General features: G+C 40.6%; 1 protein-coding gene across 1 annotated transcript in view; it reads right to left on the minus strand.

Moving 5' to 3' along the window:
* Positions 1-485: 485 nt before the first annotated feature.
* The window catches only part of PTPRO (protein tyrosine phosphatase receptor type O), a 154,267-nt gene continuing 128,012 nt past the window's right edge, over positions 486-26,740 (minus strand). The window contains 14 exon segments of the mRNA XM_075115009.1: positions 486-1,903; positions 3,048-3,168; positions 5,595-5,730; positions 8,012-8,166; positions 9,683-9,805; positions 10,795-10,929; positions 13,264-13,340; positions 13,851-13,941; positions 15,031-15,112; positions 16,645-16,680; positions 19,961-20,044; positions 22,575-22,643; positions 24,624-24,744; positions 26,144-26,276. Of these exon segments, the coding sequence (XP_074971110.1) occupies positions 3,064-3,168; positions 5,595-5,730; positions 8,012-8,166; positions 9,683-9,805; positions 10,795-10,929; positions 13,264-13,340; positions 13,851-13,941; positions 15,031-15,112; positions 16,645-16,680; positions 19,961-20,044; positions 22,575-22,643; positions 24,624-24,744; positions 26,144-26,276 (1,347 nt within the window). The 3' untranslated portion in view covers positions 486-1,903; positions 3,048-3,063.

Raw genomic sequence — 26,740 nt, forward strand, 5'->3', positions numbered from 1 at the left:
CAGGGCGCTCTGCCCTCTTGCATCCATCTCTATGCATCTTATTTAGAGAAAATGTGGAAATAGTATTCGATGCATGGAAAGACAAGGGGGGGCAATTCCTATCATACCCATGTAATAATCAGAGGTAGATGCTGGTTTCTTCAGTACCCTTCAGAAGGACTTGTTTTATTTGAGGGATTATGTTAAGTCTATGCAGTTTCGCATAATATATATGGAATAGCTTGAAGGAAGTTTTCCATTGTAACCAATACAATGATGAAGTAGATACTAAAGGAATAAAAACCTATTTACCTGCTAGTGGAATAACTCTTTGGAAGAAAAAAAAATCAAATATCACCTGAAGGAGGTTATCAGGCTCCTGGAAGTAGCTGAGCTACTGAACTACACCCTGGTACCCTGACAGGTGATAGCAGGCCCCAGGGTGAAGGAATAAAAAGCATATGTGGGTGCATTTACTCTTTTGCTCATAGTAACTTCTTCACGGGTAAGTAATCCAGTGTGTTTACTTTCAGTTCAAGTTTGTTTTCTTTACATTGAGTACCATTGCTGCTAACTTCCAATGAGATGACACAAAGCAACAGGTTACAAAAATGCCATCAACATCCATTCTGACAGCATCCAGGTCACAATACACAATGATGTACCGGAATTATACAAAGACCAAAAAAAAATTTATATATAGCTAATTATTCTGACTAGAACTGAAACTGACAGCAAAAAAGAAGAGAGCCCCCCGCCCTGTCCCCGAAGCCCCTGCAGGAATCCATACCAATGCTTTGGCAGCCTCATAGCAATAAAGCAATAACCAGCCCTTCACATGCCAAAACCTTGTTTTTGTTACATCGTGAATTCCTGGCTCGGAGAAATAGTTACATCCGTTAAAGCACTCTTTTTTTTTTTTTTTTTTTTTTTTTTTTCTTCTTTCTACCCCCTCCCCCCCCACCCCCAACCTGAATCAGCTTCAAGTTTTTACACAAGGTTAATACTTATTAAAAATAATAAACGAGGGGTATAGGCACCATAGACTGCTCGGACAGTTAAATGCTATAGTAATGGGGTCTAAGATAGCCCAGCTTGAAACTCAGCTGCGCTTCGATTAGATTCATCTAAAACAAGAGCCTGATCAGTGGTGTTACTGAAAAGGTTGGCGAAAAGAGCAAATCCCTCTGCTTAATTAGTAATAGCACAGTTAAGAACTGAAACCATCCCATCTCTCAGTGTCGGCTGCCTGCTTCAGCTTCAGGCTTCATGGTTTGGATTTCTGCTTGTCAGTCTGTTCCTTGGGTCTTGTGCTTCCCCCCCCCTCCCCCAGACCCCACATACACCAGTGCTGTAGGAAACTGTCAAATCCATGTACCCAGCACCACCCCCGCCCCCCCCACTCCCTTTTCTTTTCACAATCTCCAGGTTTCTTCATGTATGTTCATGCCTCGCTATTCACTAATGAGGTATTATTAGATACTAACAATGCCTGCTCTCCTATGGACATTAGCACAGACCAGTGACACATGAAGAAAGCTCTTCAGTCAACCATTAAAAAAATATTGCACTTACTTTAACCTTAACCCAACCTGCACAGAAAAAAAAAAACAAAACCAAAAGACCAAACAAAAACCCAACACTCTGGAGCAATCTACTGTATGCACATATAGTGTCTTTTCCTTCATGTTGTTGAATTTGGTCCAGTATTTTAAAAAATGTCCAGAAATTAAACAGTTCAAAAGACACCGCAGGCTCGTTAAGGCTTTGTCTCCCCAGTGCTTCAGAAAGTTAAAAGTTTCTTTCTTTTATTGTCCGTATACCGCAAAGCAGCGGTCTCTCATGGTAGAACAACTGGCCGTTCAAACCATCAAAAGAAAAAAAGTCAGAAGCAAGGGAAGATGGGTGTGCTTCACGGTCTCACCTGGAAGCAAAGAAAGAGACTGCTTTAGAAATAAACAAGAAAATAAACACAGTTCTTGACATTGATTTTTACCAGCCTTCCCTACAGGCTGGGACTGGAACCCACCACTAAGCAGCTGGGCTCTGGGACGCAGATTAGGCACTAAACTACATGAACATTAGCAAAAGTGAAGCAAATCAGGGTTGACTTTTACAGGCAGGGAATGACGTACACAGAGACTAATAAAGGTGCATGTGCAACACCACAGATACGCAGTGGAGGCTGGTGTTGGTGCCCACAGCCCAGCTCTGCACCAGCTATTTGAGAAGCCAGTTTGTGTTGAGAGTCTGTAGCTTCCTGCTTCACCCAAAAGGAAATATTAAGGCTGTGGCTGGGTTATTACTGCCACCTAATGAACCAAAGCTCATTAGCTTAAACAGCAGTGACATGTGGCCTCACGGTTTGTCCCCACCAGCAAACCTCTTGGTAGGTCAGAGCCATGTGTTTTACTCCTCCGCAGCTGGGGAATGGGCTGGGCTGGCTGTGTGCAACAGGTCAGGCACTGGGGCTCAGTGGAAAGGCAAGATGGTCACTTCGCTTATGCTAATGGTAGTATCAGTCTGAGACCCCTCCTGTACCCTGGTTTGAGATTTATGAAAAAAAAAATTCCCCAGTGTTTCATGTCAGAGCTTTTTGGTTACCATCTCGCCCTCCAACAGGCTCTGTTGCCACAACAGCAGTGCTGGCAGAGTGTCCCCAGACCTCTGCTGGCCGTGGTAACCTGGCAGTTGGCAAGTGACTTCAGAACGACTTAAGATATGAAAGCCCTTCCCTCCTTTCAGCTTTGTAAGGGGTGTTAGGACAAGTGGCAGGGAAAGGTTAGATGGCTCACTCAGGATTTCTGGGTTCTCTTTTTCTTTGACTGATGAGTGAGCCAATACACTCTCACAGTGCCATGGAAAGTATAGCAGATTATTTACTGTGAGAGGCTAGAGGGATGTTCCTCACACTCTCCGTGTGAACGTCACCTCAGAGAGGGATGAGGCCCAGCAAGCTCCAAACTGCCAGCAAAGCTCCTGGAATAAACACCCGTGACACTGGTTGCTGCTGAGCAGCGGGATATAAGGCTGTGGGCATGGCCCAGGGCCAGGCGTGCCTGTCTTACCACCTGTGACTCTGAACTAGGACTTGCTGACGTTCTCATATATGACATCACTGATGCAGAACTGCTGCTTCTTCTTTTGCCACATCAGTTGCACACACTGGTGAATAAAAATGTATTGTTCCTGGAAGAAAGGACCAAATTTTGCGTCTCAGAAAGCACAACAAAAAGCCAACCAGTGAAACAGTTCACTAGTTCACACTAACACCCTTCACAGCTTCTCCATCTCTCCCTGCTCAACGCCTCACAATGTACAGTGAGGTGTCAGCTCCCAAAATAATCGCCTGCAATTGTTACAGATAGAAGCTGGGGAAGCATGAAACCCACCTGAGCTGCCCTGGCATCATAATCACTTATTAATAGCCTGAATGATGATGGGAGGATAGGATAGGGTAGGATATAGACTAGAATAGAAAATAGAATAGAAAATAGAATAGAATAGAAAATAGAATAGAATAGAATAGAATAGAATAGAAAATAGAATAGTTCAGTTGGATCTGAGGTAGAGTGGGTCTACTTTATGTTGCCTGAAAATGAATTAATTCCCAGAAAGGTACCTGAATGTTTTATGTGCAGCAAATTGCGTCCATGTCACATATGCACCTGAAATATTTTCATGGCCTTCATGTTCCTTAGTGCTTAACTACTTTACCAATAAAAAGCTGAAACCTGATTTTGTTCACAGAGCAGTTAATTATTTTGGGGGTTATCCATCTCGGTGCAAATGACACTGTAAGTAAGTCGGATCAATCACATGCACCGTTATATTTGTGGACAGGTTTTTGTGCAACAAGACTATGGTTATCTTTGGTTTTGCTTTTGGTTATGGACTGCTTTTCTAAGCATTATCATCATACAGATTAAACCTGTAATTCAATTCGGCATAACCTTAACTAACTGATGACTTTTAGATTTCAGAGAGAAGCCAAACCCTGATGAATCCTTAAACTCAGCTTTATGTGCACTAGGCACAGGGAGCAAGTGAAGCTCAAGTGAAAACAACTGTCCCAAAACCTGAGTCTGGGTTTCAGCCCCTGTCCCCAGTGGTCTGCTGACGCCAGGAGGCATCAATACAAGTTTGAAGCCTGTTTCAGACCATGGCAATGACTGGATTGCCTAACACCAGCTAATTTGGAGTGACTTGTTTCTATTCAGGGTATTCTCCAATCTAACCCCCTTTTTGGGCCTGTGCCACTTGTTTTTTTTAAACTGCTCAGCGAGGCACTGCCAAGTTTCCAGTGTATGAGGCAACGTGAACCCAGGTGAGCCTTGTGTGGTTTCAGGTTTTGTAAGGAAAGCCTCCTCGGTGGCCGCTGCGCCTGAGTGCCAGTGCCACCTAGTGACTTCTGTGGCCAGGCTTGGCCCCAGCCTGGAGCAGCAGGCGCTCAGAGACCGCCAAAGCGCAGCAGCCCTTGACATTAGCCACAGGCACGCAATGAGTGTGTATGCGAAAAAAAAAAAAGAAATGTAAAAAATAAAAAAATCACATCACTTCTGGAGCGGTAAAGGCAGTTGCAGGTTAAATCAACCACCAGGATTTGTGTCTCAGGTGTTTATATAAGGATCTGCCTTTGGATTAATATAGTGAATTGTGACGAAAAGGGGTACTTTGATAGGAATGATCCTGAATGACCTGAGAATAATGACCTTTTTTCATTTCTAGATTCTACTTGTTGTCACTGCAGGTTTTTCTCCTCCTCTCCTTCTCCTTTAACGGGACGACCTGTTAAATCTTCTTTGCTTTGCTCTGGATTCTATGATCCTTGGCAACAAATTATCTGCCAGACCTAGCCTGCAAACAGTGATGGTGGCATTTCCAACTGTATGGGGAGGTTGCCAGCTTATACTGTGTCTAACCAGTGAAGAGTACAACCGGCATGAAATCTTTCCCTCATTAGTAGTGGAACTGGGGAGTTTTCAGATGCCTAAAAGCTTCTGCTTTGGAAAAAGAGTTTGTGATTTCTTTTTCTTCCATTATATATTCTGACAATATGACTCTTCTCCTGACATTTGCCTTAAAAACAGAAAAAGAACTACCTGGTAGATATTCAGGCAGGGAGAAGGGGGAGGAGGGTGTCTGGCAGACTCACAATCCTTTTGTCTGTTTGCTTGTTATTTATATTACCATTGTGTAACTATGCTTGGCCAGATGATGCCCTCTTGAACAAGCGCGAATGGCTGTCCAATACTGATATAATTTCCTGAGCCATTAATCCCCTCAGCAAGCTCAATTCTTTTCAAAGTGGTTTGAAAATGTCATATGCTAATCTATTCTAATTCATTTTTGCATATTAATTTCACAGAAGGTGAGAATAACTCATCCCCTCTAGAAGACATCAGTGAGACTATAGATACATTATCAGACCCACCTATGCACCAGATTAATAATGTGACAATATTACAATGAAGATGAAAACTTAATTGTATCTATTCATTGCTATTTTGTCAAGTGCTCAGGGGGAATAACAGTCGCTGGACATAAACACGCTAGAGGGAGGTATGAAATAGATCTGATGATACATTCACAATGTTGAAGTGAACTGGTCTTACCTCCGTCTGCACCATGGACATTCTGTAGGACCGCATGTCAGACACCAGGCCCAGTATATCTACGAACTCATGATCACGGATGTGCTGTAAGAGCCGATCCAGGGCTATGAAGGTTCCTGTTCGCCCCACTCCAGCACTGCAACACACACAGACATACATCTCATTTCAGGCTTTTCCGATGGGCATGCACAGGAAAATCAGTGGTACTGCAAAAAGCAGGTGTCCTGCAGCTGCAGTAATCAGATGTAGCTAATCTGAGGCTAGACAGGCTGGTTAATCTTGAGGAGTTAATGCTGTGCAACCCTTCAGCCATTGTTTAAGCAGAATGTATGGCGTGGACGGCTCTGCAATTATTTTGCCTTCCTATACTACTCTACATGCACTCACACGCAGAATGTGCATGCACACCCTCATCCACCCTCAGCTATCTGCTCCTCCTACTTTTACTGCTCCGCTCAAAGATTTCATGAGACATCTCTAACTACAGGGGCTGTAGCCGTAACTGTGGAGACCTGCATGGCAGTGATTGCTGCACAGGGGCAGCTGGGGTTGAACCTGCACAATTCAGTTCCACAGCTCTGGACACAGTGAAGCTCTCAGCTTCGCAAAGGCACTGCACTATTGCAGTTCATCCTCAAAGGACAAACCACCCAGAAGAGTCTATGCTCCAGGACTTCTGCCTTGGGAGCATAAGACAGAAATAGTCAGCAACCACTTGGCTGACAAATCTTCATCACCCCCAAAGGGAAGTCAGTGACTAGAAAAAAGACACACTGTTTTGATTTAGTTGATGATTCTTTGCATTGTGATTTCGTGTGTAAAGTTGAAGTCTGGTTTCATGATAAGTGTGGCTTTTAGAGGTTTTATAGAGTTTCACATAGTGTCCCAACACCATACCTAAGTATAGAAGTGTGTGTCTTAGCAAAAGCTCTTTCTGCTGTCTGGTCATATTTTTCAGAAAAGCCTTGAAAGTATTTGCAATAAAGTTTAATGGTTCATCTCAAGACAGTTCAACATAGCTGTCATGAAACAGGGTAGTGGTTTTTTTTTTTCTTGTGTTTAACAAAAGTGTCAATATCTCAAATGAGATGAATACAGCAGAACATCTGACCTATTTATTTGACAGATTTGTTAACTGATAAATTCATTCTGTGCCTCCTTTAACATTTGAGAACAACTGCTGCAGGAGTTGATCAATACACTCCTCCTCACCCCCTTCCACCAATTTCATAGCATTGCTACTTTTAATCTATGTGGTCTAAGACATACAGTACACTCTAAAAATACTATCTGAAAATATCTCTTTCTGCTGCTAGAAGCATCCTAATTAAAAAGAAAACACTATAGTTGTCACCCAGCTCTCTGATACTTGCTTCTAGTCCTTCACAGAACAGTTAAGTGGTTTGATTTCACAACGCTACATATAAATCTCTTCCCTGTCTTACTGGCACCCTTCTTGATATTAGGACTCCCAGAACAACATCCCCTATGAATTTCTCCATTAAGTTACAGGGGAAGGCTGCATGATTTGCTGCTTTTATAAATATGCTCTTGTTTTGCATTCCAGTAGGACACCAAGTTCAGCTGAGATTAATCTCATCAAGCTTTGACTTCCATTAGGAGTGTGTCACCATAATGCACACATATTCATCCATTGTAACTCATCTATTTATTTATTTCTAAGAAATCTGTTGTGAGTAGCTCTTGCATTATGAGCCACAAAGAGGTTTGAAGTCAGCTGGGAGACTTGCATCAGGAACCAATCTGGTATGATATCAGCACTAACACGGCAGCTGCCCCCAGAGAGGCCAAGTAAGTGAGCATCTTAATAAAAGCCCAGATGATGTACAAGAGACAAATCTGATTGATAGTATATAAAACAACATTCCTCCCCCAAAATAAAAAACATAACCGTTATCACAGGATAGTGGACCATTATCATAGGATACTGGTATTGCTGCTAGCACAGGACAACGCTCTTCATGTCACCTCCTGAATGTACCAAAAGCTAGAGGAGGAGGAGGATCTGCACAGAGAGACACTTCTGCAGGGGAGCAGCACGCTGCAGCAGGCTGCTGGCCAGACCAGACCATCCATATTGTGAAGGTGTGGAAATGAGGGAGCAGGGGCAGGCTCTGAGCTGGTGTAAATCAGGCTTGCTTGCTACGCCTCCTGAAGCCATTTGTTTATAACATCCAAAGAGCTGACTCAACTCCAGAAAGCAGTGCTGTCATGTCTATGGCTGCAGGCTGAAATCCCAGCTTGTCAAAGAGGGAGACTAATCGTTTACCCTTAACACCAAAAAAACAGTTTCCAGCTAACAGGTGAGCAGAACCCCAAAATCTCTCCTTCCAATGGTTTCCCAACCTATTTAATGAGTTACACCCTTTAACTCTCCATTCCCTTGAAGCATTTACCTGCAGTGTATGACCATGGGACCTTTGCTTTTTGCTGATTTCTGCCTGACCATCTGTACAAACTGGAGGATGCTTTCGGCAGCATTGGTTGTGGGGACACCATGGTCTGGCCATGCAGTGTAGTTAAAATGCATCACGTCTTGCACCTCATCAGCCTAATGGGAAAAGCAGAACAGCAGCATGTTCACAGGAGCTTCAATAATGCAGTTACGCCCAGCCAAACTGAGGGGTGTTTGTCATTTTGTGGTTGGCTTTTTTCCCCAAATGCAGCCTAAGACAGTAGAGTCAGCCAAAAAAAAAAAAAAAAAAAAAAAGAATTTACATGCTATTTGATTAAAAAGGGGAGGAGGTATCAGACCATCTTTATCAAAAAGGCGTGAACTCTTGTTTCTAGGTTTGGGATTTGTTTTTTGCTTTTTTCCCCATGGTGGTTTGATTTGATTTTGCTTTAGATCAAGAATTGCTGCATTTTTCGAGTTTAAGCTTTCTTCTTCTTTCTATTCCATTCCCTCTCCTTTTATTGTTTTGCCACAGATGAAGAACAACACTGTTGGCAAACAATCAAAACTGGACTCTTGAGAGTTTTTCTTTTCAAGCCTCAAAGAAAATAAAGTACCAAAAGGGAAGAAAAAATCATTACAGGGCAAAGGAAATATTTAGAAAAATACCCATTATTATAAAAAAGATTTATAATGCTAAAAACTCTACTGGCTTTAGGTGACATAAGATCCTCAATTTGTCTTTGCGACTTAAATGAACTCAAAACATGGGGAAGGATGGGGGGGTGTCGTCACCAAAACCCATAGCAAGCAATGCTTTTAGTCTTGCCATTCTGGGTCAGGCTAGATAACCCTGCTGCAGTAACCTCTCTCCAGTCACAGGCAACAGAAGATCCTTAGGCAAAGGATATTTAAAAATCGAGATCAGTACAAAATACCCTGATGTAGCTGTCCTGGGTTTGGTAAAGGACTGTTTCCTGAACTGCAAACTGCAGCCTCATCATTATTTTCAGTGGATGTCAACAGCCCAAGACATCGTGTTTTATGCAATTGCACTCCTAGCCTGCACCCTGTGTTCACTTTCTAATGCAGTGAGGCATGGTTGAGTAAGACTAAGGTCCTGGGCCAACGCTGACATGCCAGTGCCCAGCTTTTTTCACATCCCCTCCATATCTCTACTCTTTCCTTCACGGGCTGGTGCCAGCAACTATCTGGTACAGAAAATAAAGCTGGAAATAAATGCTTGAAAAATCTGAACAGCTTTAATTTGGAAATCGCATGCTCTCACGTGCATTTCAGTACTTTATAGGAATATATTAATATTACGGAATTGCCTTTTTGAAAAAATATTTTCAATTTCTACGTTGGTATTTTCAAGCTCTGAATAGCTTATAGCAAAAACATATGCCTGAGATAAAGAAGTTTACACATTTGTTGTCATTAATTATTGGCACCACAGAAATGTCCAGAAATCTAGTGCTGTGCTTTGCTGAGAAATTCACAGAGATGGCAATTTTAAGGGAAAGCTTTGTGATTTAGCCGTTTGCCTATGTGGAGTGAGGGTAAGGCCATCAATCTTTCTCTTAGGCATTTTCCACTGAATGCCAGAAATGGATGAAAGTTAAAGAAAAGGCTGGACCAAAATCACTCCCACGCAAACGGTTTCACTTACGTAGCTAATTCGGAAATTCCTATAAACCCAGTCTGTGTGCTCCTCCTCGGACAGCATCTCCACTGTGATGTCCCCATATGCAACAGGGTCTTCCGTAAAAGGCCAGTAATGATCACATTTCACCTGAAAGGGAAATAAACACATACATTTTACATATGTATGTATGTATATTTATATAAATATATAATGCATATATAAAAAAGCACAAAAGTATACTGAACCTCAGTTTTAGAAATGTCTACAGCACTATTTTCTTGATGCTGCAATAAGAGGTATCCCATCTGTGTAACTGTGGACATAAGCTCTACATTTGTTTTCTGAAGGGTAGCATTAGTATAGTGAAGAATGAAAATACACAGTATCTTTTTAGATTGTTACAGAATGGGTCCAAAAGGAACAAAACATGGGGAACAACAATATACATATATAAAAGAATATACATATAAAAAAATTATATTCCAAACACTTCTATTATAATGTCAAGGAAAATGTAAAGCATAACACTTGTATTTTATTATTACTTAAACTTAAAAGTGCAGAATCACAGAATGTTTGAGGTTGGAAAGGACCTCTGGAGGTCATGTTGTCCAACCCCCCTGCTCAGGCAAGGCCACCTAGAGCAGGCTGCTCAGGACCATGCCCAGATGGCTTTTGAATATCTCCAAGGTTGGAGACTCCACAGCCTCTGGGCAACCTGTGCCAGTGCTTGGTCACCCTCACTGTAAGAAAGTGTTTCCTGATTTCAGATAGAATTTAATGTGTTTTAATTTGTTCCCATTGCTCCTTGTCCTGTCACTGGGCACCACTGAGGGGTCCCTTGTCTCCATTCCTTCCCATCAGGTATTTATACTACATATGGTGACAAGATCCCCTGAGCCCTCTCTTTCCCAGGCTGAAAAGTCCCAGTTCTCTCAGCCTCTCCTCATGTGAATGATGCTCTAGTCCCTTAATCATCCTGAAATGCCTGCCATAAGTGAACGAAGTGCCATTCCAGCTCTGGTTATGATGCTGCCTTATGATCAGCAAACAATGCAAAGAAATTTACTCATCAGAAAATAAATTTGTTTTCAGTGCAGTTTCTTTTATACTATGTGCAAGATTTTGTTACATACCCTTCTTTTCTCATTACACTGTGTGAGCATAACAATAATTTGAGATTTTTGCTGAAGAACCATCTTCCAAAAATCATTCCTTGTTTCTGGCAGTGGTCCTTGGGTTGCAATGTATTCCTGGGGTGAATTATAACCCTAAGAAACAAAGAGACAGGTACTGTTTACCAACAAGATTACTGCTTCAGAACACGTATTTTTGTCTGGCATATGTGTTTTTTAGCTTGCTCAAGTTCAAAAATGGTTTCTAATATAAAGTACTTAATGGTTTTTTTGTATTTACTTTGCAATTACAACTTTTGCCAGTTTTTGATGCTCTCAAAGTATAAGCAATCTAGAATGAAGGACAGAAGATGAAGCTGTTATTATACAGATCCTTTGCCCAGAGAGCAGTAAAGACAACTAAAAAAAAAACAAGTAAAGAGAATCCTAAATCAAAGTTCCAGCTTCTTCCAGATTTCATAATTTAAGGGTTAAGACATAAAGCCAATTACAGACGCTTAGCCTACTCATCCCAAGCAGTGCCTGTGGTGATTTTCAGTCACTGATGTAAATGGAAGGTAGCAATGAACAGGATTATATGCACATGTTTATGTCATAAGGACTTACATTAATAAAATGTTAATTAGAATTCGGCTTAAAATAATAGAGAACATGCTGAGTGAACACCCTTAAAAGATTATCATTGCTATGTTTTATTGAAGCTCAGATGCTTTATACCCACGTATTCCTTCTCCTATCCCTATCAACATGCTTTTAGTTGGAAAGATTCCTTCCCCTCTCCAAAACCAAAAGACCATTATAAAGGCTATAATAAAAGATCCACTGAGTGGCCATTTTGGCATCCGCTATAAGCATATTTGCTGAGATTGTTTCATCAAAAGCACATTTGGAAAGTTATTTGATATTCCTAACAAGAGCAAAAGACAAATCCAACACACAGCATGATCCCATGTAAATAGGGCAATTTCTGTGCCACCACAGTATGCAGATTGTAAAAGTATTAGTGATCTGGGAGCACTTTCCACAAATGGCTTCCTCCAGACACTTCGAGAAGTCAGCTCAGTCGAAGTTTTTGCATTACACAGAATTTGCTGTTTGTTTGTCTGCAGGGGCTACGGTCTGACCTAAGTGTCAAATCTCTATTATCACAGAGACACAGATCACCGCTAGTATCTGTGTTTGGAGGCAGTACTTATGGAGAAGCAGTCACCAGGAAAAGCCAAGCATTAAGATGACATGTCTGTCCCACTTTCTATGGTCAGCATTATGCTGTAAGTAGAACTAAAGAGATGTAAACTATAAAAAGCAGAACCGAGCAAACTGAAAGGACTGCTACATAAAATCCTATTATACATAATCCCATGTCATAAGAGTTTCCTGAGTTGTGAGTGATGCCTTTGAACACTGGAACACTTTTCTTTCTTGATTCACTGCGAGCTCAGGCACTTGCAGCTTGAGTGTTTAGGTTCACGCCCTTGACACATAGAAACCACATACAGGCAACATACTCAGCAGTACATGCATGGGCAATGCCACAGTGGCAAAAGAAGTGGTTTCACTGACTCATCTGAGGGCTCCTCCTTTTTCCATAGTGCTGGCTCAGCTCTCTCCAGCACAGCCAGGGCCAGCTCTGTCTTCTGTTCACGGCAAGGGTGCAGAAATGCTCATCTGCCTATGGTCCCCAAGTGAAAGGTCTTTTTCTAAACAGATGTTGTAACGTCCTGCCTCCTTTCCATGCACAGTGACCCAGTGGCCGTTGCTCTCCCTAACACAGCTTACACTGAGCCACAGCAAGAGGGGGATAACAGAGGGGCAAACCTTTGCAGCAGCAGCAGGTATAAGCCTAAGTGACTGCACACGCTCAGGTGAGAGTGGAAAGAGCTGATGAGGTTTTAGCCCACCCCCCACTGTCAAACTGCTTGATTACAGTTCTGCATATACTTCAATTATGCTAAAATTCTGGGTGCTAGTCCCTGGTAAATGGTGCTCTATGCCAAGCACAAGGAGGCATACTGGGAGCACCAGAGATGAGGCACAAAGCAGAAGCTCCCTCCCAGCACCATCTGGTCTGTATGCATTTTGTCAGTTGTGGAGTGTCTGGCTTAATCCTTTTCCCATGTGCTGTAGAAACCTGGAAGAATTTTTTTGAAGTTTCTTATGTTTTTCCTAGTTTCATTTTTCACTGAACCACTTAACATTTCCTTCCCATTTCTCTACCAGTCCAATCTAGGGTTCACAAAGATTGACATATAGCTCACCCAGTGCTACTGTGGCAAAATTTGCCAAAAACCTCCCCACAATTCTTTCTTTTTTTTTTTTTTTTTTTTTGATGGCCTGTGAAAAGTACAGTTCCCTGCAGGCAAAATACTGTGATTGAGTTTCCAGGAGATACTGTGCTATTTGCAGATGACACGTTCTAACTGCTGAACAGGGGACTGTTCTTTACACTGACCAAGTCTCTTTACTCACAGGAATGTAGTTGGCATTAATGTAGTCAGATCCCTCTTCTTCATTCATTGAAACTAACCGGACACGACTGAAATCATCTGTGAAAGGAAAAAAAAAATTGGCTCTCAAACAGAGCACTCATCTCCAACTAGGCAAAATTAAAGTTAATCCTATAAAAACTGGAAAAAAACCAAACTGTATTAACAAATAGAGAATGCTCATATTTACTGACAGAGAGCAATGTTTTCTTCAGTAAATACTACATGGATGCACCATCATTACTGTTCTGCAAAATACGCCCTCCAAATGCCGTCCCTTTGGGCTCTGTTAAGTTTCATTAAAATTGTAAGAAAAATGCAGTAACACTACTCAGTAGTAGAAACAACATTGCGTTTCTTACCTCCAGACTCCTGTCTTGATTAACATCACCAGAAAGCTACGTCTCTTCAAAGCTAACAAAAACCATCTATTGCCTGGTTCTGTCTAAGGGCAGGTTTTAGAAAAGGCCTTTATCAGTCAAAAGCTGTCCTGATCCTCCAGTTTTCTTACTAAAACCCTTCTTTCCCTCTTGAGGAACCTTAGCAGGAGTCTGTATGTATTTTACTTACATGGCAGGATATTTGTGTAGCGATTTTTACAGCGATTCATGGGAAGATCAGCAGCAAAGTGGGGTATGTCAAGCCCAATCAGTTTTAGCTCCTGGGGTAACGGAAAGAAAAACGCCAAGGTCAAACTCACAAATGCTCAAAAAATAATTCTTTGTGAAGTGATTATTTGTGGCAGGTACCAGACTGAAAATGTTCACAAATCACTTTATAAACTGACAGCAGGATTACACTGATTTTCCCTATCTGATGCCTGTGAGTTTGGCTCCAAGCAGCTAGAGAGCAATGTTGTGGTGGTCTCTCCTGCTGATGCTGCCAGCGCGCTGCTGCCATCCAAGGCTCTGACTGTGGACTGCTCCTTTCCAGTGGCACTTAATTAGCCAAAACAGTGTCAAACAAGGGGTGATAAGTTATTCTGTGGTGGTCATCTGCCCCACTTAAAGGGCTTTCGTCAAGTCTTTCAGTGGCTTTTGATCTTGATACCAAGGAATCCTTGGAAGGTCTTTCTAGTCATTACTTTCAGAAGTTACATCTAATATATGATGCATCAGAGAACTTTTCACTGGCAGAAAGGGAACATGCCAGCCACCCAGAAGGGTGGTAACACCCCGACAGTCCTCCCCACCCCCCTTCCATGTTTAAATCTTTGGGAGCTATCTCTAGGACAGAAGCTTTTCAGTTTTTTACTACTAAACTGACTTTAGGTTCCGGGTAATCAAGAGAATGTACCTGAACTGGTCTTAGAGAAACCTCCTTGCTACTAAAGAGATTTCTGATATTACCTTTTCTTTCCAGTATTGCCCCTCAAATCAAGGGCATAAAATAAAATAAAATAAAATAAAATAAAATAAAATAAAATAAAATAAAATAAAATAAAATAGGCATTAAAATCCTGAATCCAACTCCGGCTGCCAGCATGTCCTAAACTTAAAGGAAGTGTGTCAGTCTGACAATTATCTTGGATTGAATGTGGTGAGCCACTCAAATCAGCTTACTAAATGTAGTCTTTAACAACACCGAAGTCCTCTTTAAATTCTGCAGAACCTGAAGTGAAGCTGACCCACCCAGCAAGAGTGCACCTTAAACAACACAGAGCACAGGAACACACCACACAAACCTGACATCTGGAAAAAGCTGATCTAGGCATAGCAGCTAGAAGAGGACAGAGTCCCCACAGATTTACCTCAAATTGCAGAGAAAATTTGTAATCTGAATCTTTGGCCATATCCTTGATGTAGCCATCAAAATCATCCAACTGGACAGGGCTTTAAAAGAAAAACACATAGAAATTACGAAAAAAAACCCCAAACTTTTCCACTACTTTTTATTTCTATTTTCCCCCCAGAATACTATCAAGTCATGAATATGTATTTGCAACCGTTAATGCTAGAAAGCAACACTAAGGAGGAAAAAACCCTTGTGGTTCAGTGCCACCAAATAGTGGGCATGTTGCTCATTACCTGCATCCTACCACAATGGCGCCCGAAAGACAAGCTGAGAGAGGGCTGCTGATCGCTCTGGGTGAGCTCAGTGCTGCAGCTGCTGATGATAGTAAGCACCCTGGTTTGGGGGGGTTGGAGTTGTCCCACCCAAGGGAAACCACTGGTCTGAGTTGAGGGGAATGGCCCATACACTCTTACTACAATTTCCCTGGCTCCTGAACCACTTTTGCAGGTGGATATGTCCCCAGGGCACAGGTGGCAGTGCAATAAACGGTGATCCAGCACCCATTGCAGACCCACTCCCAGTACCACCCCACCAGTACATGCTTCTGGCACCACAGCAGGTTGCTTCATTTAAGTTACTTCTTGTGCCATGTAAATTATTTCTTTCAGGTATTTTCACATCTGGCAGAGCTACTTTTAAAATTCATCTGAGCTTTGCTAATGCAGAAAAATGGATTTCATATTTAGCTTTTGATTTTTTTAGAAAGTCCACAAAAAACCCAAATCCTTAAAATAACATTTTGGATACAACTGCTGCGACTGCTTCCTCTGCTGGCTTTGAGAACTATACATGTTTGTCACTGGAGGTTAAATTCTCCTTCTAGAGAGGTGGTGGCTAAAAAAAGTAGCATATAACTCTACAAAACCATGCACAGCTTCAGCAGGTAGAAATTAGTCTTGATTTAGCAACTCATATCATGCTACACACTTTTTTTGCCAGGTAAGGGTCTACCTGTTAGTACAGGCACAGCCTCTGAATATAACGGAGAAATAATTAGGCTAACGCTCTGAATAACGAAACACAGGTAAACAGCTTCCCTCACCTAATTATCATGCTCTAATTTACAAGCTACTGAAGCATGTACACAGTAATCTTTTCATTTGCTTTGAGGCAGTATGCCCAAAGGAACCTGTCTTATCACCACTTAATTACTCCTGTTTACTCGTTAGCATTAATGATCTAATGTTCTAGCAACAACCATAATGAGAGCCTCATGTCAAGAGGGAAATATCACTAGAAACAAATGCATCCCAGTTTTTCACCATTTGTCATTTTTAACTAAGGATAAGCTCTGTTGGAATTACTAAGTTGGATAATTGATCTTTTCCCCGATGACTGATCTTCTGTCAGTAAGGAGCTGTTCTACCATAACCTATTTGTCGAGAAGAAATGATTTTGACCAATTATTGTTTGTTTTCTGCTATCAGATATCTCTCTCAGGATGTGTTGACCAAGAAGTTTTCTATATCTGTAACTGCAATATCACTATACCATGTACTCCATAATGCATGTTTAGTCAAAGGTGATATTTTTTTTATTTATTTCTTTAGATATCAGAGAAGTTACATACTTGGTCAGCTTTCTCTTCTTTAATCCATTTTTACTCCTGGAAAAAAAAAAAGTGTTTTTCATTTATTAAACTATTGTATAGCCTTTATTCAAAGTTTGTACTGATTTAAGAACATAGGTTTTCTGGTCACCATCATACTCAGGATGGACCATTTTTAAGCTTATAGCAAAATTTCCATTGACACCTATGGGATGCGTTTTCCATTCTGTGGCTCTGACAATAACATGCTTGTGAGAGGGAAAACCTGTGCCCAACACAAGCAATGGGGCCCCTACAAATTCTGACCCAACAGCGTTGTTGGCTTCAGGTGGGCTGGGGCTGAGTCCGCAGGGCCTGAGCCTGGCAGTGGGCCGTGCTGTTACAGGGGATGGGGCACCAGGCACTCCCCAGGCTGCTCCACTCTGGCTCTAGTGGGCTGGGAAACTGGATGGCAACATTAGAGAGAAACCGGGAATGAGAAGTGTCTGTTGGGTAAAGGGAGAAGATCACCATCTGCAAATTCAAGGAAGGGTGAAGGAAAACGGAAAGGGCCTGAACACTATTTTTCACTCATTTCATAATATGATGATCAATGAAGACAATGGCAAATATCCTATTGACTTCAGCGGGACTCAGACTTAAACTCTAGGTAATTCTAACTGACTTTTAACAGCTAGAGATAATTATGCCAGTCATGTAATACACTGTCTTCACATGATTTATAAGTGATATAATTCACTAGCAACAGTTGCCATCAAGCTTATGAGTGTGCTAAGCAGTGTAACCCATAAGACATGGACTTAAGAACTGCACTACACTAACTACCACCATGTGGTCTTTTGGAGGGGGTGTGTATGTTCCTTTTGTTGTTGCCACAAAAAGGTTAAGCAATCAATCAGATTAAATGCACATAGCGAGCACCTTGGAATAATTTGGCTAGAGATCTGAAAATACTGATCCCCCCTGTTAAACCAGCCACAGAGCACAAATAGATTCTTGCTTACTCAGAAGGGATTTTAGTAGTGCCATCTTTTTTCCATGGCATTAAACAATATTTGTTCGTTCACCACATTATAATGATGCTATTTTTAATCTCATGATGATATTAAAATGATTTCTGGATAACTTGGGTCACAGCTGCAATTAGCAAATTAAAGGTGAAGTCTTCTAATTTTAAAACAATGAAAATATACATAAAGAAATACTAAAAAGTGGAGCATTTTTACTTTTCTACCCTGCTAAGTTTAGAAGTGAAATTAAAAAAAAACAATTTCCAAAATTAAGTCACAAAATGTTTAGTTTTTGAAGCAGCCACAACATGTAGTAATTTTTTTATCTTGTCGAGGTACGTTTCCATTTTGATGTGGAGCTTTGCCTGCAGACTTAACAAAAGCCATAGCAATACCAGCTTTACACTACTTTGCAAATATTATAAACCTTTTCAGCCTACCACGTTATCTATACAAATACTACCTGTATAGTATCTGTACATTCTTGTGCACCATACACATAGCCTAGTAATATTTATTCTACATCTTCAAAGATTTTTTCCAATGAAATCTTAGAATTAATTTCTCTGAATTATTCAACACATTTCTATCCCTTGTGACTGTGGTAAACCTTTTAATGTTGGGCACATTGGATTTAATTTCAAAAGAAAAAATGTCTAAATGCCGTTTATGAGGGGAATGCTTCTAAGAACGCTCCTCCAAGGAACACTTCAAGAGGCAATAAAACAAATGACTGACATCCATTTCTCAGCAACAATTTCTTGTGCTTTGATAGTCTCAAGAGGCCTTTGTTTCTTAGGATTGCAGTTGTTTCCTGAATGTTCATAAATGTTTTAAACCAACTTGTAAGCAAAACAAAGGCATTTGAAACATTAGCTGGTGTTTCATCTGTTCATCCATTTACCCTACAGATTAAAATACAAATACAGGAATTAATCCAATCTCATTCAATTTAAACTCCTTTAAACTTGGTCACCTAGACTAAACTAAGTAGCTTGTTTGGAGAAAGACCCACGGTAATGCATATTAATGCATATTAAACAAAAGAGGTAAAGAGGCAAAAGGAGACGATGACTTTTTGCAGGAGTGTCATTGGCAGTGGCCACCGTGGGTTTCTTGACCATTAGAGAGTTAAGATAGATCAGTGTGACCTCCACAATAATAAACTGCTTGCCTGATCCTCCATCGCTGTGTGGCTCCAATAGTTGAGTGTGCATCAGACAAGTTACAAGTGAATATAATATTAGCCTTGGAGAGATGTGGAAGATTTCCATCTGCTCTTTGGCTCTGTGTGTGTGGAGAGCATGCTTTTATTTTCATGGGAGAAGAATTAGTTACATAAATGCACTCTCTTCCAGGCCCACTGAAAACTTAGATGTTTTTTTCTACAGACCCAAAGTGACTCAAGGAAAACCAGTCTAGATATCCCTACACTGAAGATGTCAATGACTGTCTGCCAGGGCTTTGGTGCCATATGGTAACACCAGGCAAAACATTTGGTCAAAAGTAAATCTTAACTTCAGTACCACATTTTTATAAATCACTGTATATTGGACTCAAACCCATCAGAAACTTAAGTTTCTTCTGTATAAAGTGAGCATTTCTAGATCACAGTCAATTATAATTATTTGTTAAATGGTTTGTAAAACACTTCTGGTACTAAATAGACCCTGTGGCTTTGTTGGTTAGGTATTTTCAAAAAACCCCAATCAGTTGTTTACTAAGTCTTTATAAGTTATTTACAGACTAAACTATTAAATATACACACATACACACAGAGACGCACACATAGTGACCCAACTCTTACACTTTGGGACTGTTAGTTTCTATCAGTTCTCAGTGAACTGTTGTTTTCAAAAGCAAAACTTTTACTGAAGTCAGGGGAGCATAACTGCACCTTTAAAGACTAAGGTATTGGACATCACACACCAAACAGGTGGGGCACGATCAAGCAATTTTAGTAATAGAAAAGCAGCAGCAGCAGCAGGCAATGCTAGGCAATGAACAGATGAATAACTGGGACAGAAGAAGCCAGGACTTATAATGCAGTGGCAAAAATTGCAGAGAGCCATGAGATGAATATGATGACCACCGTAAGATTAGCTTTTGAATACCAAAATGGGTTGGAGCATAAACAGACAGACTAGATGAAGCAGGGTAGCAAATACTTTGATACCCACATCCTCTCCAATCCATGTTCTAGTACAAGAAAATTATATCTTCAAAAGCTTTGACCCATTTGAAAACAAAGGTATAACACATTTTTCATGTAATAGAAATTAACATCTTTTACACATTGTTTATTGAAAAACAAGTAAATCACTTACCAAGGATTAATATAAAATGCCAAAAGATAATCAGTCCAAAGGCATGAGGGTAGCAGAGTTAGGAAAGCAAATACACTTCTACGCCTGTGAGCATTAATAAATAACATACATAAAGATGAAAAAGTGAGGAGAGTTAGTAAGACAAACAGAAATCAGGAGATCAGCAAATTCTATTTTAAAAACCAGCTAAACCCATGAAGGCTTCCTCTTACTTGCTTCATATTATTAGCATCCATAGAATTTTTACTCCTCAATCTGACACCCTATGCAGGATTTTCAGCTATCCAAAAAACCCCCACCAAACCCCATGTGTTTTATGGTATTGATTTAGGCCTGTTATTCTAAATCAATATTAATTGATGAACTGGCAGATTTTCAGATAGTAAAATGTGTTTGAAACGGTTTATGGCCATTACGCAGGTAGTGCTAAGTCTATTTTCTGATGTTTTGAGATATTTCAGGACAGACATTGTTTTTACCATGTACAACTATGATAATCTCCCATGTTTGCTCTTGCAGGTGATCCTGTGGATATCAGAACATCTGTATCAGAGATAAATTCAGATCATTCCAATATCTCTTAATACCCTCTATTGAGTGAGATTTCTGAAAACAACCATATACCACTTTGCACAGTCCCACTTTAAGTGCTTTAAATTCTTTCCTAGGCTTTCATCTAAACACTATTTGAACTTCTTCTAACTCTGGTTTCCGTGAATACCTAGTCACAGCAGGTTTCACTGTGGCTAAAGGAAAATTGAGTACAAATTCAGTCTAGACTTCTTTCACCTACTGCTCAGATGTACTGAACAATTTTATCAATTTTATTTAATTAAAAGAAAGAGGTGCAGATATTGCTCAAATCCTGAAAACTCTGCTGAGCTGAGCTTTCCATAGGAATCAGTGGATATGCCCATAGCTCCCTTACCAGATCCCTGGAATGACCTCAAGAAAAATGGGTTTCTTAATGCTTCTACCTGTCTTTAGAGCCATATTTTCCATTTGGCTGCCTGGATGGACAGTGAATCTGGTCTTGACATTAGACAACAGAGGCACACAAAAAAAGATATGTTTACTAACTCTCAGGGAAGTCAGACCCATAAGATTAGGGCACACTGCCTTCAGTTACTGAAAATTTGTGGAGGTAATAAGCAGGAATATTTTCCCCAATTTGTATTTTTGTAACTTCATTTACGTATGTATACATATATGCATATATACACATACATACATACACACACCTATATACATATATACTAAATCAAGCAACAAGAACCTTCACTTTTACATCCAAACTTATTAATTAATTCCCCTTTCCATAAAAAAGCCTTTTATGGTTTGAATAACATCTGTTGCTAGTGTAATAATTTGATTCAAGCTTGGATATTTAATTAACATGAGCGTTTGATCTTCTGCCTTCTATGCCATTAATATAGTCCAAGCAAGAGAAACTGAGAGATTAGTTTGTACTGCATACAGCTGGCTGCTATTAAAGCTAAACCAAGCAAGTGAAGCTTGTTTAATATCTTGTTAATTAGCAGCACAGTGAGGTATTGACAAGATTTACTGGGCTTGTTAGTTCAGTTTGCATGCTTATTAGCAAAAGACTTGTTGTGGTGCAGTGTTGATCCATTTAATCCCATCCTTGCTGGCAGGCTGTCTCCTCTGAGATCATGGAAGCAGTTCCCTGTGCACCAACTCCTCTTTCCAACTTCTTGGCTGTCAACAAAGCTGACCATGGGTGTAAAACCAAGGCTCGCATTTTCTTCTTGCTACACTGGAATGGGGCTGATAATATGCTTTTAAATATCTGTGTTTGGACTTGCCTTGAAAGATAAGAGTTTTTTGCAGAGATTGCTGATAACAAAAGAGTAAACCTTGGGTCAGTCATTAGCACCCATTTGATTATCAAAATAAGAATGGAAATGACCACTCAGGTGCCAATCAGGTAGCTCTTGGAGACCTTTGGCGCCTATAAAAGCTAATCGTACACACTTTCTTTGTTCAAATACTTCTCTTTGGCTGATGGTGTCAGTGATGGTTTGGCGTTCACAGTCAGTGCGTGCAACTCTTGTAGGTGGTTTTCTAGACTAGCAAGACTATGGGGTTTCTTTCAAGTCTTTTCAACAGCACTAAAAATTAAGTTACAGTAAATATTTCAGCTGGCTTGTCCTTGTCTTGCAATGTAAGGAAAAATTAATTAATGGCACTGCATGAAGACAGTTGCTAACTGGTCAGCTACAGGGAAGTTTACTCCTGGATGTCAATATATCTCTATGGAAGTGCTAATGGATTTATAGGTCAAGTTTCTACACTTGTGTTATTTTAGGAAATATGTCTGTAAGAGAAAGGAAAAAAATATCCTCCCAAAACACCTCTGTGCAACTTGGCTGACGTGTATATTCATCATTCCCTACTAAAAATAGCAGGTGACAGAATACATAGTCTTGACTCATCATTCAGGAAATAAAATACTAAAATAACAGGTATAGTAATTTTATCTTAAAGAGGGGCAGTGATAACATAGAAATAATCACTTAAGGTTAAATATCATATTTGCCAAAAAGCTGAGGTGGGGAAAAACATAATTAAAAGCTTTGCTTCAAACACTCACCAATTATAGGGAAGCTTTCCATCTCTCTCTAAAGATGCAAAATTGACAAAGGTTCCAGCCCCACACTCCCTGTTTCAGGAAGACCATTGGACACAGAGTTACCACTTTTTGATTCACAATGCTTGCAATGATGTTGGTTTAACAGAGAACTCTTGGAGTTGCAGAGAAGTGCTGAACACTCACATCTGTGACTAGGGCTGAGATAATCTGCGATAAACATAACTAAAATCCCTTAACACAGACATCCAAACCCAATAAATGTTCAACATCACCTGAGATCAGGTTTCCTAATAATGCTTTAAAAAGAGTGAAACAAGGGAGAAGTTGATAATAAAGATCTCAAATACAGCTCATCCTCTGTCCAGGTTTGGGCTTTCTATAGTCTGGCACTAGCGCTAGTTGCTGGCCTGAGTACACATGCTAAGCATTTACCTTTCTATACTAAATATTCACTGTCCCAACTCTACAGAGATCTATAATTGTCTCCATTTGACAGGATCATGGTAATTTTGAGTTCACAAAATAGTTGTGGGAAAAAACTTAATTTCCTGAATAACATTCCTGTGAATTTATCACAAGTCCATTATTTTCAGTTACAAATGATAAACTGACTTGACTATTTTTGATACCTTGACTTAAGAAAATAATTGCTTACAGCTTCTTACTGGTTTTATTTTTTTAATTTCCTTCTGGCATTTTATCTGTTGTGGCCAGAAGCAGTGATGAAGAGAAAAAGAAAAAGTTTCGGGCTGCCTGTACAGTAATTAAATAGGAAAGAAAATTAATTTAGCTGGTATTTTCACAGAGGCGGTTACATGTAAAAGGAACAAACCACATAATGTTCACTGAAAGAGATAGCCTGCAAAATACGTGTGATGTGGTCATCTCTTGCATGGAATACGTAGCCAAGACATGACACATAAAATGCAGTGTCTGCTGGGTAGCCAAGTGCAAGATTCTTCACATAAGTTTTTTTACATGAAGTAATTTCCTTTTGTGACACAGGACAGTAAATGAATATAAAATATATTACATAGATTATGAAAGGATGAAGACTCCAGGACACTTCCAAAACCAGGAGGTGAACCATATATTGAGGGTTTAGAGAAACTTCCACTGTTCACTCAGGCCATAACATAACCCACATTAGAGTGAACTGTTACAGGTAAGACCACCAGGAAAAGGAAACTGAATTTCAATATTCAGGTACAAATGATTGGTGCAGCTAGCTGAGGGAATTAAAGGTTCTATAAAAAAAGGTTTACTCCTACAAGATAACTTTTCCTTTCATCTGTACGACACAACCAATTGAGATCATTAATGTTTTAGGTGAACAGCAGGACCTGAGGATCCCTTCTGGATTTGTGGGTCTCAGTGCATATTTGGCTGCATCCTGACTGCATAGAAGGACAAGATCTAGGTGAGCCAATATGCTCTTTCCCATGCTGCAGTTCCCATAGGAAGGAAGTCCATATGAATGAACAAACTGGACAACTGGAAGACCAGGATTTGGGGGCAGACTGGCAAATGCTTTAGAAAGAGACTTTCAGGGCCCTGGGCACATCCTCCCTTGTCCTAGGGGTTTGGCTGCCAGGGCTCAGGCCTTACATGGCCTCAGGTATGCAGCATCCTGGACCTGATGAACAAACCATCTTATCTGCTGATATGGAAAATTTCCTGTTCCAGACCATATGAAAGATTTGCAAAACATCTTGATGTCCTGCTCATGCCCAGTTGCCTCAGATCCTAATTATTCTTTATGTTCCTGACACAACGCTTTTGTAATAAATGATTGTACTTCGTATAGGCCCAATCTTGCACAGCTCAAAATAAGACAAAGCTTGAGGCTTATAACTTAGATCAAGAATTAGAGTAGCTAGAGGGAGAAGACATGCTGATCCTAAATAGCAGCACAACTATTTTGAAGGTAACCTGTTCACAAGCATCTCGAGCAGCACCCATGCACACCAGCATCCTCAGTTGCAACTATTGTCATGACATGTTTGTTGTTGTCTGAAATTTTTTGAATTAGCACGAATCTGGACTTACCTGGCCATTTGTAGATGTTTTCTCCTGAGTACCACAAGAGTCACCAGCAGCAGTCCAATCAGAAGGATACTTAGGATGGCTAACACAGAGATTACCACTACGTTGGGATTCATCTCGGTGACTGTACATACAAACAAGGACTCTTGGTTACTCAGTTCAGAAGCACTGACAGTTTGTTTGGGGTTCTTTTTTTTCCCCCTGAATGTTGATCGTGTTATTTTTCTGAACTCATTTCATTCAGCCTGGAGTGTTACAGAGAGAAAAATCTACACCTAGAGATAAAGGGAGGCTTTGACTAGTTGCTCTTACAAAATTTCTGTGGAGAAATTACTTCAATCTGGCATTTTGTTAAACTTTAGCATGTTCTGATTTTTTTCCCTTTTTAACTGACATTCATAACATGAGAAAAAAAGGTGAAGGAAATACAAAATACAGATATTCATCATCTCCTGGGTCTCCAAAGCACATTTAACTCTGAAGTTGTTCTTCAACAATAATCTATACCTTTTCTGACACAAAAGCAAAATAACAGGCTGAGGCTCTGTAATATTCTGGGTTGAAATTGATTGTATTAGTCTGACAATTAAATTTTAACAAAGTACTCTCTTTTAAGTAAGAGTTGGAATCAACTCTCAATAATGAAACCTTGATTTATTTTTTTCTATATTACATGCTTATTGACTACTACTATGAGACCAGATACCCTGTTCTGCTCATTATATAAGAACAGAACTCTTATTTTGCTCTCTACTTTACTTGCTCAGAATAACTTTACATCCACAGTTGTCTAGAGAAGCATTTTTTAGATTAAAAATCATAGAGATTTTTAAGCTAAGTATCAGCCACTGACAGCATGGAGTGGTGTATGAAATACAGGACCAGTGACTAAAGCTGTACAACTCCCTAACTAAGCAGAGATGACACTGATCATTCTGAAGGGGAGATTTTAAAGAAAGGTCCAGTGCCCTGGGCAGTTCAACACTGATATTCATTCTTCAGAGTCAGTACAGAGCCCCGCTTCAAGACATGCCCGGGGAGCCTCCATCAGGAGCTATCCCTTCAGGGTGTCAGGGTGTGACTGTTCAAGATCCTGCAGTGGCCCTTCTCCTTCTCTCTCACCCTATCTCCACTTCCTCGTTGAAAGCAGAAAGCGATTTTTTGCCTTAGCAGCTTATAAATGGGATTTTTCCTCTTGTTTGGGCTGAGAAGACATTTTTCTCCATAAATGTCATCAAGCAGTACCCTGATGTTCAGCCTTGACACCACAGACTAGGTCCCTGATTTCCAAAACCCAGCAGAGAAACTGAGCCTCTAGTTTATATTTTTCCAAGTCAACCGCCCCAGCAGGGATCTTTCTGACAACTTTTTAAAGCTGCTTCCCCATCCCATCCACATCTGGCAGCCTTTCCATGATACAAATAACCACTGGGGCCAGCATTACTGAGAGCAGCTTTAGAAAGCAAGGAGAAACAGATGTTGTAACTGGAGGAGGAAGAAGAAAGGAGGGAAGTGCTGCTTACCCATGGTGGAAACTGCAATGAAAGTGGGGATGCTGGGGCTATTGTGGCTGAAGGTGGTCACACTGCAATTGTAGGAAGTGGCAGGGGTTAGGCTGGAAATGGTCACTACGTGTGAAGAGACAGTGACAGGTTCCTGCAGGCATGGGGAAAAATACACAGAAGTTTGTCTCTCCTGTAAACACAAGAGCACAAACCAGTGCTCCCCTCCCCACCCATATATTTGACCAGGTAAAGTCAGATCTGGTGAAAGAAACCAGCACTTTGAAACCCAGGGAATGTAACCAGGGCCTGCCCTTGAAAATAGGCAGGTAGCCTGGCAGCCTGGCAGAAGAGGGGAGAGGAACAAGGGTGCAAACAGCAGCAGGAACAACCCAGAGCACCCCAGGGAGGGTAGAGGGTACCTTGTAGGGGGTTAGTGAGGCACATGCATGGTGGGGGAAGGTACTGTGAACCCCAGGACATCCCCAGAGGAGGGCAGAGCTCATGAGCTCTGGCTCCTAAGCCACACAGGTAGGAGGAAAATAAAGTTATTTTTATTCAAAGTGTGGCCAAGGTAGTCACAACTTCCACACCCTCATATGAATATGTGTCATCTCT

This window comes from Phalacrocorax aristotelis, chromosome 1 (genome assembly GCF_949628215.1).
Source record: "Phalacrocorax aristotelis chromosome 1, bGulAri2.1, whole genome shotgun sequence".
Classification (NCBI taxonomy): Eukaryota; Metazoa; Chordata; class Aves; order Suliformes; family Phalacrocoracidae; genus Phalacrocorax; species Phalacrocorax aristotelis.